The sequence below is a fragment of the Triplophysa rosa genome, linkage group LG1 (assembly GCF_024868665.1).
Source record: "Triplophysa rosa linkage group LG1, Trosa_1v2, whole genome shotgun sequence".
In the NCBI taxonomy this organism is placed as follows: Eukaryota; Metazoa; Chordata; class Actinopteri; order Cypriniformes; family Nemacheilidae; genus Triplophysa; species Triplophysa rosa.
The window spans coordinates 18,928,909-18,944,302 of NC_079890.1; the positions used below are offsets into that span (position 1 = coordinate 18,928,909).

The 15,394-nt window shown below is 44.5% G+C and overlaps 1 protein-coding gene across 2 annotated transcripts in view; it reads right to left on the minus strand.

Moving 5' to 3' along the window:
* Window positions 1–810: 810 nt before the first annotated feature.
* Window positions 811–15,394, minus strand: part of uacab (uveal autoantigen with coiled-coil domains and ankyrin repeats b) — a 53,679-nt gene continuing 39,095 nt past the window's right edge. For both annotated transcript variants that reach the window (XM_057337562.1, XM_057337572.1), the window contains exons 16-19: window positions 7,014–9,698; window positions 6,768–6,920; window positions 3,145–3,210; window positions 811–2,903 (exon numbers count right to left, since the gene is read on the minus strand). In XM_057337562.1, coding sequence (XP_057193545.1) covers window positions 2,832–2,903; window positions 3,145–3,210; window positions 6,768–6,920; window positions 7,014–9,698 — 2,976 coding nt within the window. In that variant the 3' untranslated portion in view covers window positions 811–2,831. The remainder of the gene's footprint in view (window positions 2,904–3,144; window positions 3,211–6,767; window positions 6,921–7,013; window positions 9,699–15,394) is intronic.

The window sequence follows — 15,394 nt, forward strand, 5'->3', positions numbered from 1 at the left end:
TGGTTTGTATGACACGTGGAGGATGCTGCGGTCAAGGCGAGCGTAAAGAGAGTGAATCATGACACACAGACTACCGAGTGAACGAGTAACCACATTAAAGCGGTCTGAACCACCTACCAGGGGGGCAGCTGAACGGCGGGGTTACACCATGATCCTTATGGACATGATTAATGTTGGGGGGTGATGTGAGGATGTCTGGTTCTGCTTATAGTCCTGGAAATGAGATTAAAGGGAACGCTCCAAACAGATTGAATTGTATTTGCCATAAATGCTGAGAACAGCCTATGCAGGTCAGGTCAGAAATAACGGTCTCATCTGACAAAAAAACAAACAAACAAGAAGTTAAGAGGGAAGGCGGGAGAGTCAGACTAGAAAGTTGTGTTTAAGTAACGAAAATCAAATAAACACGTGTGAGAATGGGAAGGTGTGGGGGGTTGATATAGTGAAAATTAATTAAATGAAGGAGATTGAGACAAAAAAGAGGCCATTGAATTTACAGGAATGTACAGGAACACAACCTTTGTGGGAAGAAAAATATGGCCTTTGTGTTTGTAAATCTCATTTTGCTTTAAATGCATCTACGAGTTAATCACTGAAGTACAAATCAACGTAAACCACATGAAGGAAAATGGGCTCTTATTCTTCATCTGATTGGATTTCAAGTAACAACATGTGCATTCACTTCAATGTAAGTGAGAGGGGCTGGAAAGGCCCGCCAAGAGGCAAGGTTCACTTCATGGCACATACACTTCTGGGATCTTTTTTCAACATCCATTTAAAAAAAGAGGTCTTTTTAAAATCTAAAAGAGGAACTTTTATTGATGTTAAAGGGTTGCAAAACAAAAAGATGAAAAGAGAGAAATATCCATGAAGGAAAACACAAACTAACTGATAATCATAAGAGCACAGTTAGAATGCAATACTCATAAATAATGAAACGGTCACAATTTGTTGTCCCAGACAAAGAAAACCAATCAGTTAATACCAAAATCAATACTGGCAAAGCCATGTGTTTGAAAGTTCAGCAAGTGCTATATCTGAGAATATCTGACTGGGAAGAATACTAGTACAGCGTGAATAATAATTCTATTAAAGATGAGGAAATGGAAAAAAAACAGATCTACAAAAATATAAAGTATGTGAGTCAATAGTTACAGTATGTTCTGAAAACTTGAACATATTGTATTGTGCCATTCTACTCCAGTCCTGCTGAATTTTGTTAGTTACCACATGTTCAATAATCAATAGTAGTACAAAGCCATGAAAAAACGGATATAATCACATTCTGAGGCATCAAAAGATTTTAAATGCATCACATTCTCCCACACAAAACCACACATTAAACTTGGCCTGCCAAGTCACACCACTAGATGGCAATATCAGCCAGGATACAGAACGATGAGCGCTAGAGTGTTATGACAGTCTTCAGTGTTAAATATTTTGCCTTTAAATGACTAATTCTGCAGTTTCCTTTGTGATTTTTGTTGACGTTGCCACTGCAGAAGTAAAGCAATAACAAACTTCAAACTAAAAACACTCAACTCAATAGACCCCACTGACTCAAATACATCTCACACATTTTAAACACACCATGCAGTGTCTGGACATGGGCCCAAATAAAACTGTTAGAACAGAAGGTGTAGATAAGTGTAAGAAAGGAGCAATTGTATACGATGATCTTTCATTGGCACTATGGACCATTAGAATTATGGAACGCTCCCCCAAACAGGTGTGGCCAAATTATATTATGTTAGGTTACAGTGCTGAATACACTCTTGTACTCATGTAAATGTGCATGATCACATCCATGTAATATAAAGTCAGTTATTATTATTATTATTATGCAGAGACTTTGTAATGTTCCTTTAATTACTATGCAAAAAATGTCCTGCCATTTCATAATACTTATTTGGCCCAAAACTGCCTGTGTGCTCTACAGTCCAAGAACAAATAGTTCTGCCAAAAATGTATGATCTGTCTTTTACCCACCCTTATCCTCTGTCAGACCCATATGACTTTTAGTATTTTTAAAGTTAATATAGCAGGTTGTATACACCACATTTATGATGCCTCATTCACTTTGATCATATAGAAAAGAGTGGCCAGTATATTTTTCTGCATTAGAAAAGAAATGTGTGTTCCACAGGAAAAGGCAATCAAATGGGTTTGGAACAACAAGGCAAGGCACTGATAATAGTTTTTCTTTTTGGCTAAACTATTCCTTTAAAGCTCTCTCTAGCATTCTGAGATCAGCTTCCACTAAAAGTCCCAGTAAAGATGGTCAGCAAAGAACAGCATGTCAAAATCTTTCTCAATAAACATGACCCTCAAAAATACAATAGACATGTAGTTCAGATAAGGCTACAATACAGGTAAAAGTGGAGGCAGGGAAATGTTCTTCCTCAGAAGACTGTAGCTAGGTTATTTTCAACATGAAGTAAAGAAATAAATGAGTTTCCATCACTGAATGTGCAGTTTACACCTAGAGTGCACAGCTGACTGTCAGCCACTTCTACAAAATATAAAAAGTATTATTTCAACCCACAGTCAGAACCCTCAGATCACTCTACAGTTTGTCAATAGCAGACATATGTAAGCTAATATGTGTGATTAAATTAAACTGAGAAATCCACTGCACTGTGTTAACCAGTTTAACCAAATCAAAAGCATTATGAATCGTTTGTCTTTGGAAACGTTTAGATGCCCAGAATACTGAAACATTTGGAGTGTCCTGAATTCGGTTCAGAGTGTGACTTGTGACTGAACACACTGAACAGGAAGTTACTGTGTGAATGATGAATTCAAGTCAGGGTAGTCCTATTACATTGAGTTCAACACACAAATCCCTGTCTCATTCGGATGATCTGCAGTAAGGCAGCCTGGACATCTTCATCCATGTGCCCCTGAAAAACAAGTGACCAGTGTTGAGTCTGGATAAATATGATTTCAGAAATCAGGTCATAGCCTGTTAAATGGATAAGTGAATATAATTATTTTCATTACATGTCATCTGGCCTATACCACTAGCTATAACATTTCTACAAGGTTTTTAATAAACAACCTTGACATAAAAGCAAAATGGAAACTTACACTGCAACAAAACAAAAACTCAGACATTCATTCAACACATTAGCGCTCAATTACCTGTGCTGCACTGAGAAGATGAGTTCGATAAATTGAAACCACTTCTCTGTGTTGTCTCTCAGCATCCTGTTAAGAAGAAAAGGAAAATGTGTTTTTATAAATGACCTCAAACATCTGACTATAATATTCAGTATGTGTAAACACAAACGGCACCCTCAAACACACAACATACGTGTGTGAAAACCCATCAAAGGTCTTTTTGGTGATTTACATACATAATGTAAAGGTCACACCAAAGATTGAAATCATAGTCAAATAAATGCTTGAAATCAAACTTTGATGCTTGTTCTCATGATTAGATTATGTGACTTTAGCCAGGTTTTCACAGACTGGGTCACAAATGTCCAAGAAGTGAAAGAGTGGGACAGATGTTCTTAGTTTTTCTTACATGTAACCCTTTGCATTTACACTCCTCGCAATATTTTTATGATGTTATAGTTCATTTACTTTGGCTATAGAAGCTTGCCACATTTACTTTCATAGGAAAGTCAAGACACTAGCCTGGTTTGACCCTGCAATGCATACAAGCCATACAAGAATCTCTTTGCTATTTAATCTATATTTTTATTTTATTACAGCTAATTAAAATATAGCTGCAAGCAGACATTACGGGGTCAAGACCAAAAAATGGCCCAAAGGGAAATATTTTGGACATGTCAGATGATCAGATTTTGAAAACCAAGTTTAAAAACAGGGAAAGGCATTAAGAACACAATACATTTGTTGATAACTTTTGACCACTAGGTGGCCCTGGGACCAAATATTAATGAGGCAGACAAGATGTGCCATTGAAGAGACATACCAAGTTTTGTGTCGATACACAAAAGCGTTGCAAAGGTACACCCGTATGACCCTTTGGGGTGCTCGCCTTGATTTTGTATGCTGTATACGAGAACCATTTGATCATTTTTGTCAGGAGTGTCTCAAGATGCTATGTACCAAATTTTGTGCAAATTTGACCAATTTTGCAGGAGTTCGAAATAGTATGTTACAAATAAAATGACATATGGCTCACAGGAAGTATGGTGGAATATGACAAATTTGGTATCACATTTCTCGTCAATAGCCAACAAGTCTAGCAATATGAATACAATGATATTATGTTCAATTTTTCATACGCTATAAACAGTTTCATACATTTTATATCTCTTGACCACTAGGGGGCCTAAAACTTTACAGGTCCTCTCAGAATATGGTCATGATGAACCACACCAAGTTTCGAAGCAATACGCCATTGTATTCGTAAAATAAACTGAATTTGAACGGAGTGGCGCCCCAATGGCCAAGTAACATTTGATATGCTTTGACTCGGCATGACTCAAGGAATCAAACGAGACCAATCTCATGATTTTAGATGAAAGATATCAAAAGTTATACTGCCCTACAAAGGCAAAGTAACTATGCAAACACTGAAACTGAGAAAAATGCCTTTAAAGTTTTTACACCAGCCAGTCAAACGTGTTGTGGGTAGATTAGTGGTAATGCATTTATGTAATTCCTTATTAGGAAGACATTTTTTATAGATAAAACCATGACCACTGATGTGACCTTTGACCACCAAAATGCAGATACTGCACACTGCCTTTGGATGACCCTACACAACTAAAACACTATTGCAAAAGCAAAGTGCAGTATCTACAAACTAAATGTGTTCATCCAGCTTTCTTCTTGTGTTTCTTACTACATGTTGATTGTTTTAAATAACTTTAATAATTTTATTGATGTTTGCTTGTTGGGAATGTTAAAATTGCTCAAAAGTGAGCTTTAAGATTATGAGTCATTTTATCGCAATGCTCCTTTAACCACAAAGTTTTTCTCATTCTGATTCATAGCTATCTGTGAAATGCAAAAAACTGATTGGCAAGATGTACTCTGACAGTTGAAAAGCAGATAATTATTATTGAACAAATATGACAGGACACTAATTAAACTAATCAGTTCTGTTATATTTACTAAAAGCGGTTGCATCCATCTTTTTATTGAGTTGGCAATTAAGGCTGACTTATTCTGTCTCAATCATGTGATCTAACGTGGTTTGCAAATTGTGGATCGCAAACACACAGACTCATCGCCTATGTAAATTTAATTTGACATCCAGTAGCCTGGAGTAGGTGGCGATAATGCTCCTGAGGAGGTATTCATCATTAAACAAGAAGAAGAAGAAAGGTGGATTGACAGCTACTTCTGTTGATGCCGGGTGCACGTCGGGTTGTCACTTTGCTGAGGAGGCGCAGCTATTGTTAGCTAATTGCACATAACAATAACTTTACCAGAGCCAGCAAACTTTTGAGGGAGTAACCCTTGTCACTACAATTGGATTATCTGCCTGAAAGATGCCTGATTATCTGCCTAAAGAAGGTAGGCTAATGTCTGTTTAATATGCTAGCGGCTGGCTAGTTAATGTTACTTTTTATAAAACTGTCATTTGCCTTGCTAGGAGTTAATATTTTGCTATCTTCATTACCCGTCTTTGGATATTTGCGTTTTAACGGAAGTTCATCATTTGACCGTGATTGTTCCATGGTAGGCTAGCTGGTTGGCTTGTTGGTTCTGTGTGAATGTTACGGCTACCAAGGCTGCACTTACTGCGGTTTGCCTTGGTATTAGCTTGGATTTTGTAGTTACTGCAATTTTAACTCTCTCGTTTCTCAGAAACGGGATAAGATTGAACCAGGAGATTTTGTCACAAGACAGAGCAGATGTCACAAAGCCTATATAGACCTAAACTCAATTTTGACCAAAAGTGTAGTAACTGCGCTTTGCCTTTGGACAGCAACATAGCAATTTTTAATATCTTATGACCGTTAGGTGGCTCTGTCTCGAAACTTGATGAGTCACCTCAGGTCCAGACCTTGATGACATAAACTTTCATGTATCGATATGAAACTTTGTATGTTGAACATACAGCCTCAAAACCATTTTGCAGCACTCTTCGTTGAATTTGTCGACACACCATTCGAGAACGGATTGGCCAATCAAAAATATTCTATTAACTTTTTGCCAGCACTGTCTCTAGATCAGGGATCTCCAACCCTGCTCCTGGTGAGCTACCGTCCTGCAGACTGCAGCTCCAACCCTGTTACAACACACCTGTTTGTAATTATCAAGCAACCCTGAACACATTGATTAGATGGTCCAGCTGGGTTAGATTGGGGTTGAGAGCTAAAATCTTCAGGATGGTAGTTCACCAGGAACAGGGCTGGAGACCCCTGCTCTAGATGCTAAATACCAAATTTGGTGCAAATCGGACAAATTTCATAACTTTTTACTATGCGGTTCTATGGGCTGCCATAGACACAATAATATTAATAGTAATAATAATAAAAAGAAGAAAACGAACGGGGCTTGACCCCTGAAAAGACAACCATTTAATTCAGTATAACAAAGTGTTGGATGACACTGCCAATAAGATGCTTTTTTTCTTGTAATCCTAATTACTGCAGAGATTATAGCCTTATCGATTATATAGAGGGTTAATGAAATCAACTCCTGAACTCATTCTGTGCCCCAGCTTCTTACATTTCATTATTTATATAAAAGAACGGCCTAGAATCCATTTTATATGCATGTAAAGCATTGTGGGAAACTAGAAACATCAGCTGGTATGTGCATGAGCTACTTACAGCCAGCTGCTGCTGGAGGCCTTTGACCTGGACTTGGAGAGCGTCAATGTGTTGGGTCTGTCTTTTGTTGGGCGTGTTGCCAGCATAAGCCAGCTGGGATAAGCCGTTCAGAGCCTGCTTCAGCCTTTCAACATCTGCCAGCAGCTCTGTGATCTGAAACCCAAAACACATCGCTTGTAAATCAGTCAAAATATTCAGCATTTAACAAAAAACCTCTTCCGAACGATAATGAACAAACAATCATACTCTTTTGTCTTTAAGCTCGGTCTGCTCTGAGGACATCTGAATCCTCTTCTGGAGTTCTCTGATGGTGCCCATTGACTCTTCGTATCTCTCCTTCAGCTCCCCGATCTCCTTCTCAATAGAGGCGCTCTTCACCTGCAAGGCCTCAGTTTCCACTCTCGCCCTCTTCTCACTTTCCCTGGTCTGGGTCATTTCCCTGTACAGATCTTCGTATTGCTCATCCAGCCCCGACAGCCTTTCGTCAAGTTCATGGACCTCCTCCTCCAGCCTGTGTTTTTCAGCTCTAAGCTCCGTCACCTGCTCTTCACGGCTGCGGAGGTCATCCAGGGCATGTGTGGCTCTGAGGAGTTCCGTCTGCAAAGTGGCTACATCCTCAGCCCTCTGCGCGCTGGTTTCCTCTTCCTCCCGCAATGCCAAGCGAAGCGCATTGACCTCGTGCTCCAGAGCCTCCTTAGCCTGGTTGTATTGGCCCTTTATGATTTCGTCACAGCTGTGACCCTGGAGCTGTTGTTCGAGCTCTCGTACATGCTGCACTTCAAGTCTACGAGCTTCACGTAAACCCTCGCACTCCTGTAGCGCCTCCTGCAGGCTCTTACCCAGAGAGCTCTGCATGGCCTCAAACTGCTCCAGATGGACATACTCACTGTTCAGTCTTTTTTGGAGGCTTGAAATCTCGACGTTGCACAAAGCATTTTGTTCTTCCAGTTCGGCCCGCTGAATCGTAACCTCTTTATATTGCTGCTCCAACTCTACCAGCTTCAGACTAAGCTCCTCCACTTGGTCCTTGTAACGATTCTCTACTTCTTTGTGCTTCTCGGTGGACACAAGTCCTGTGTGAAGTTTCTGTTGTAGAGATGCCATCTCATCTTTCAATTTCTCATTCTCCTGCCTCTGTGATTCTCCTTTGGTCTTTTCATTGTTGTACATCTCCTCCATCTTGGCAAGTTTATCGGTCAAGTCCTTTAAAGCTGTGTTGAAGTTCATCTCTTTTTCCTCCATGACGGTCAACGGCACAAACTTGGACTGAAAAGTGTCTTGAATGGTATCCAACTCTTTCTTTTGTGCTTTGATTTCTTTGTGGAGTTTTGATGCACTCTCTTGGGCAGACTGATACTTTGAGTGGGCATCTTTAGCTCTGCCCTCCTCTTCCGATAAAGCATCGGCCATTTTGCTTTTGAACACCTCGTGTTCCACAAGGCTGATATAGTCTTTCTCTATCGTTGCTTGTACATTCTCAAACTCCTCTTTCAACATAGCGTTTCTTTCTTTCACCTTCCGCAACTCCTCGTCTCGAACTCTGCATTCTTCCTCAAACATTGCCATTTCAATCTTTGCTTTCTCCAAAGAATCCCTAAACTCCGCCCGCACTCTCTCATACTCAGCCTTTGTGACAAACTCAGTGTCGAAGCTCTCCTTCAGCGATCCGTTTTCAGCAGCCACAAGATCAAGTTCATTCACCTTCTCCTGGTATTGATCACAAATGCTTTTAAGTTCATTCTCCAATTCTGCATTACGAGCTAACAGCGCAGCCGTCTCGCTCTCATACTGTTCACAAGGGATGTGTGTGCTCCTCAGTTCAGAAATGTCCTCACAGAGAGATGATTTCTCCTCCTGCAGCTTCCGCAGTTGCTCCTCAAACTGGTTGCTCTTCTTCGTCTCTTCCGTTAACCTGACCTTCAACTCCTCCACAGCAAGACTCATAGACCTCTTGACCTCCTCGTGGTTTTCCAAAGTCACAAACTTGGTCTTCAGATTGTCGGTGAGAACCTGCAGCTCCTCTTGGAGCAGTTCTCTTTCATCCTCACCTTCCTCCACTTCACAGATTAATGACTGACACTTCGTAGTGACATCCGCAAGTTTGTTCTTCAGGGCTGAGCTTTGCTCCTCTAGAGAAGAGCAGACTCTCTCATGCTCCTGCAGTGAGACGGTACTGTGGTCGTCCATTGCCCGGTGGAGCACTGCCACTTCCTCCAGTACGCGGTCGTAATCTTCTCTTAGCTCTGCCAAATGCAGTTCTTTCTCATCCACCGCATTGGTGAGGAGGTTCTTCATGTTGTCAAATTTCTCTCCGGGAACCATAGAGGTCAGCCTGGCCTCTGCCATTTTCACATGACTCTCCATCTTTAATAGAGTCTCTTCCATGTCCTTACGTTCTTCTTGCATTGCGTTCAACTCTGCCGTCAGCCTCTCGACCTCCACAGCCAGTAGCCCTTCACTTTTTTTATATTCCCCTAAAGCTTTCTCGCTCTGCTTCAGATGGTTCCTGACCCGTCCTACCTCGGCAGAAGCTCCCTCATACTTTGCCTTGACCTCATTAAGCTGTGCTTTGAGGTCATCAACAGCTTGGTTATTAAAATGTTCCTTTACCGCCACCACATGAGCCTGAAGCTGCTTGACTTTCGCTTCGGAGTCTAGCATCCTTTTCTGCACATCCTCCATTGCTTCCTCCAGTTCACATACCTGTTGGTCTGACTCACGCTTGATGGTCTCGCACTTTCTTGTCAGTTCTTCACACTCTTGAGACTTGCATCCTAGAGCCTTCTGGAGGCAGCCCACCTCATGTTGTGAAGCTTCCTGCTGTCTGCAAACACAATCAAGTTCCTGTCGAAGCCTGTCGGTGTCCTCAGCTACTGGGTGAGACAGCTCCAAGGGTCGAGCTATTGATCGAGAAGGCACTGCCTGCAAGATCTGAAATCAAAACAAGCATAAGAAATTAAGTATTTTATATTGTAGCACTTCTCACAAAGCAAAAAACCCTATACATATTTATGCATTCAATCTTAAACCAAAATCTTTTTAGGCAAAGGCTAGCTTGAAAGGAGAGCTAGAATTGTTTCTTTCTATAGGGTCATACTAGGGCTAAACACCTTTGAAGGAAATTTTATCTAGGACACATCCCAAGTCAGAAATCTGATCCAAACATTTGTAGGTGTCTTTTTCAGCCTCTTAAGTGCACGCCGACCTCTAACCCAGGTGACAGAGATGATGTCTCTGGTGCTAATGTGACAACAAAATTGCATCCACCACATTTGCACAAAAGCTGATCCTAAATATAGAGTGTCCCCTAAGAGATTAAAGCTAATAAATCATAAACCCCTCACTGTAGGCTACAGAGCTTCTGGAATGAAATGAGAGAGCAACTTATCTGGTTGCCACTGCATCTTCTAAGCTTAACACAGCTGATGCAGCCTGTGTGCTCACTGTATTCAACATCAGTAAATAAAAAAATCTACAATAACGACACACATGGCTATGTCTGATTAGGATTTTTTCACACACAAAAAAACTTTATAATAAATTATCAGTTTTTACATTTAGCATTTGCAGTAGTATTCTATGCTATTATTGATTTACATAAGAAAAATATATGTGCATTACTTGACACACAGTGGAAACTTTAATCCTTAAACCTTCAGTTCAAAGTTTAATTCTAAAATCACATTACATTAGTTGATAGTTCCGGCTGCTTGCAATATGCCCAACAAGGTCTCTCAGTCGTGACTACCTCCACAATATGGCACACCCTCGTTTCGAACTTTGAAAAGATTCGCATGGCAGTCCATAAGAATGGCCTCTTTGTCGCCATCTCAGCTTGTAATTGCTACTGCAAGTAATGTGCAGAGGTATTTTCTTCACGAAAGTTGAGTCTGATGTTTTGAGTCGTATGTCACGTGTGGCCTGTGTCAGTGCGAATCTTCACTGTACATCAGTAGCACATAATAAACATAACAGATAACATGGCAGATGATACAACATGAAACAAATAAGAATGGTGTCCCAATCGTGGCCTAATGGTTGGAGAGTCAGACTCGTGACCAGAAGGTTGCCGGTTCGACTCCCAGGGCCGGTGGGTAACGACTGAGGTGCCCTTGAGCAAGGCATCTTACCCCTACTTGCTCCCCGGGTGCTGCAATAATAGCTGCCCACTGCTCCGGGTGTACGCGTGTTCACTACTCTCTGGATGGGTTAAATGCAGAGGTCACATTTCCCAGGAAATTTAATTTCCCAGAAAATAAGTCCATAATTTTGAGTAAAATCACAGCCTTCACTTATCCCGTGCAAGTACGCCACATGAAATACAGATGTGGGGAGGTAATTTCTAAATCACACGAGGTCCCCAGATAATACTAATCCCATGCGAATAGGGCTTAAATTACATTTATCATAATGAACATAACAAAGAGAGAAAGAACAACCGATGAAACTGTACCCGTCTGTATTAACACAACAAGTGCGCTACGGTTTTTGTGTTATCTATTGAAATGGCTTTATTTCTTCTAAACAGAACAGGTAAGACATGTCTGCATCCGTTTTCAATCCTTTCAGATAACGGAGTTCACGCCACCTTTGAAATGCCTTGCCAATATTAATTCTTGTTTTCGCACGAGTCCTATCACATTCCCTGTTTCATTGTAAACGCTCATCAGTTCCCTATCGATACTTCACTCGTACTGCGTAGCAGGACGCTATGGGGAAAACTCCTTTTTCTATGATGACTGAAGCTTTACAATAACGCAGTGAATACTGCACGGCCATTGGTGCTTGCAAAGTAAAACTTTGAGCCAATGGCAGCGAAGCTACACGGACCTATGGCGATGGTGCCCGCCAAAATGGGCGGGGCTTATGGCTATATAAGCAGACACATCACCGTAGGGTCCTCAGATTTCTTCTCCTTCAGCGACGACTTCTACCTCGCTACTCGGACTGATAGCTTCGCCATCGGAAAAAGCACTGCAGCGGACTGGACCTCTCTGCTCAGCGATTCGCTGGTCTCAGCAGCGCTGGTTCCTGTTCCCTGCCGCCATCCGGTGAACTCTAAAAAAGCAAATTTTCCATGAGCAAATTTCCTGCGGCGTTGTTGCAAATGCCGCACCGTCACTGTCATTCGTGTGGGATATCCCTGCACGCCGCTGATGGTCACGGCGAGTGCGTCTCATGCTTGGGAGTTTCCCATGCTCAAGACGCACTCAGAGAGACGGAATGCCCTCATTGCGAGAACATGAGTCTCTCCTCTCTGCGCTCGCGGATAGCTTTCTTCTCAGAGAGCGAATCTGCTTCTCGATCCCTCCTGCTTCACTCTACGGAGACGAAGCAGCGGGGTAGAGGAACTAAGCGCTCGGGGAAGCGCGAGCTCACGTCCCCTCGGCGTGCCTCGCCTTCTCCACAGAGAGAAAATTCGCCGGTTCGTTTTTCCCAGGCCGACCAGCGTGACGACATGGTCTCATTTGGCGGAAGCGAATTCAAGGATGACGACAGCATGTCGTTAGCGGCTTCAGACGGGGAGGAGCTGTCGGGCTCGGCTTTCGACCCCGCCCCCCTGCCGTCTATAGAGCACAGCGAACCCGTGCCGGGTCTGGATTCCGAGCTTTTTCGGGTCCTTACTAAGGCTGTGGAGGAGCTGGGCTTAGAGTGGTCCTCTCCGGAGGAACCCGCTCGCAGCCGCCTGGACGAATGGTTCCTGCCGGGGCACCGCCAAGCCCCTCGTCAACGAACTTCACCGTTCTTCCTGGAGGTTCATGATGAACTCACCAGGTCATGGCACGCTCCCTACTCAGCCCGTCTAAGACCCTCTTCTTCCTCCGCTCTCACCTTGGTCGACGGCGCGGAAGAAAAAGCATATGAGAAGCTACCTCCCCTGGATGAGTCGGTGGCCGCACATCTGTGTCCGCCCTCGGCCATCGGTTGGACGGCAAAAGCGACCCATCCCTCCAAGCCCTGCAAAACCACCTCGGCCCTCGCTGGACGCGCATTCTCATCCGCCGGCCAGGCGGCTTCAGCACTACATTCCATGGCAGTGCTTCAAGTGTACCAGGCCAAACTCCTCCAGGGCATGGACGGGTCCGGTACAGATATCGCGCCCTTCAAAGAGTTGCGGAGCGCGACGGATCTTGCCCTACGTGCCACCAAGGCCACGGCCCAGGCGATAGGCAGATTGATGGCCAGTCTCGTGGTGCTCGAGCGCCATCTGTGGCTGACGCTTACAGAGATAAAGGAAGCAGACAAGGTCCCCTTCCTCGATGCTCCAATATCCGCTGCCGGCCTCTTCGGACCAGCAGTGGAGGACCTGCCGGTCTTACGGGACCGCCACGTCTTAGTCCGATCAGACAGCATGACAGTGGTGTCCTACATAAATCACCAGGGAGGCCTCTCCTCAAGACGCCTTTTCTCCCTGGTACTTTGCCTCTTGGAATGGGCTCAGTGCAATCTGTGCTCACTAAGGGCAACTCATGTGCCAGGCAGACTGAACCAGGGAGCAGATATGCTATCTCGGAACAACGTCCCTTCAGAGGAATGGACGCTCCACCCGAAGTCGGTTCAGAAAATTTGGGAAGTCTTCGGCAAGGCAGAAATCGACCTTTTTGCCTCAAAAGACAACACTCATTGCCCAACCTATTTTTCGAAGGACAGGGATGCCTTGGCCCACAACTGGCCCAACTGGCTCCTCTATGCCTTCCCCCCGATCGCTCTCATACCACAGACGATCAGGAGGATCAGAGAACAGGCGCACAAGGTGCTGTTCGTAGCCCCACTCTGGAAGAACCAGCCCTGGGTTGCGCAACTGTCTCAGCTGCTCGTAGCAGCCCCGTGGCCTATTCCCCTGAGACGGGACCTCCTCTCTCAGGCAGGCAACATGATTTGGCACCCCCAGCCAGAGCTGTGGGCTCTGCACCTTTGGCCTCTCGACGGGAGCCTACGGTTATCCCCGAGAGTGTCATGAACACAATATCACAGGCTAGAGCTCCGTCTACTAGACGACTCTATAACCTCAAGTGGTCTGTCTTCTCCACCTGGTGTACATCCCGCGGCGCAGACCCAGAATCCTGTGACATATCACTAATTCTGTCCTTCCTGCAAGAGCTGTTGGATAAGGGCCGCTCCCCTTCCACGCTCAAGGTCTATGTGGCAGCAATTGCAGCCTCTCATGCCCCCATAGCGGGCCAAGGAGTGGGTAAGAATGACTTGGTCATTCGTTTCTTGAAGGGTTCCAGGCTGCTACGCCCTCCTCGCCCCCTCACCGTTCCCATATGGGATCTGCCCACGGTGTTGAGAGCTCTGAAGGGCCCTTCCTTCGAGCCTCTACAGTCTGCGGACCTCCGTCCCTTAACGCTTAAAACCGCTCTGCTGCTAGCATTAGCATCGGTAAAACGTGTGGGCGATCTACAGGCGCTCTCTGTGAGCCCCTCCTGTCTTGAGTTTGGGCCTGACAACTCTAAGGTAGTCCTCAAACCTAGACATGGTTACGTACCTAAGGTGCTCTCTACTCCATTTAGAGCACAGGTAGTGACACTTTCCGCGCTCCCCTCCTCCGAGCAGGACCCGGAGCTGAATCTGCTCTGTCCAGTCAGAGCGCTTAAGATCTACATTGAGCGTTCCGCCCCATTCAGGCGGTCGGAACAGCTTTTTGTCTGCTTTGGCAACCGCACCGGAGGGTGTCCGGTCACGAAGCATAGACTATCTAAATGGATAATTGAGGCTATCGCGCTGGCATACTCTTCCTTGGGCCTTCTATGCCCCACGGGAGTTAGAGCCCATTCTACTAGAGGTGTCGCCTCTTCCTGGGCATGGTCTAGCGGAGTCTCCATAGCGGATATTTGTGCGGCGGCCTGCTGGGCTTCGCCTTCCACATTTACCAGATTCTACAGTCTGGACGTTCCGGCCTTACAGGCCCGGGTCCTTTCTGCTTAAGACTACTGCTGGGCTGGGGTTGCCCTCAACCACACCAGCACCTAGCACACTACTGGGACGATTAACCGGATTAGGCCACCTATTAGCTTGGCTTTTCCGCCTTCCACAGGATTCCCTGCCTCATACCTATCCTCGAGCCACGGCTTCGGGATTATATGATGTTTTCGTTCCACTTGTAGCACGGCGGGATTATACTGGTTCCCCATAGCGTCCTGCTACACAGTACGAGTGAAGTATCGATAGGGAACGTACTCAGTTACTAATGTAACCTCAGTTCCCTGAGATACGGGAACAAGTACTGCGTTCCTGGCCGTGCTTACAAGCTGCATATGGTCGTCGCTTCAGTCGAAGTAACCTGAGGACCCTACGGTGATGTGTCTGCTTATATAGCCATAAGCCCCGCCCATTTTGGCGGGCACCATCACCATAGGTCCGTGCAGCTTCGCTGCCAATGGCTCAAAGTTTTACTTTGCAAGCACCAATGGCCATGCAGTATTCACTGCGTTATTGTAACGCTTCAGTCATCGGAGAAAAAGGCGTTTTCCCCATAGCGTCCTGCTACGCAGTACTCGTTCCCGTATCTCAGGGAACCGAGGTTACGTTAGTAACCGAGTACGTTCGTACTCTCTTGGTTTTCACAACTGATGAATCCCCAGATGTCAGCGTTGCTTGGCGTTTAAAAGTAAAAGTACTAAACG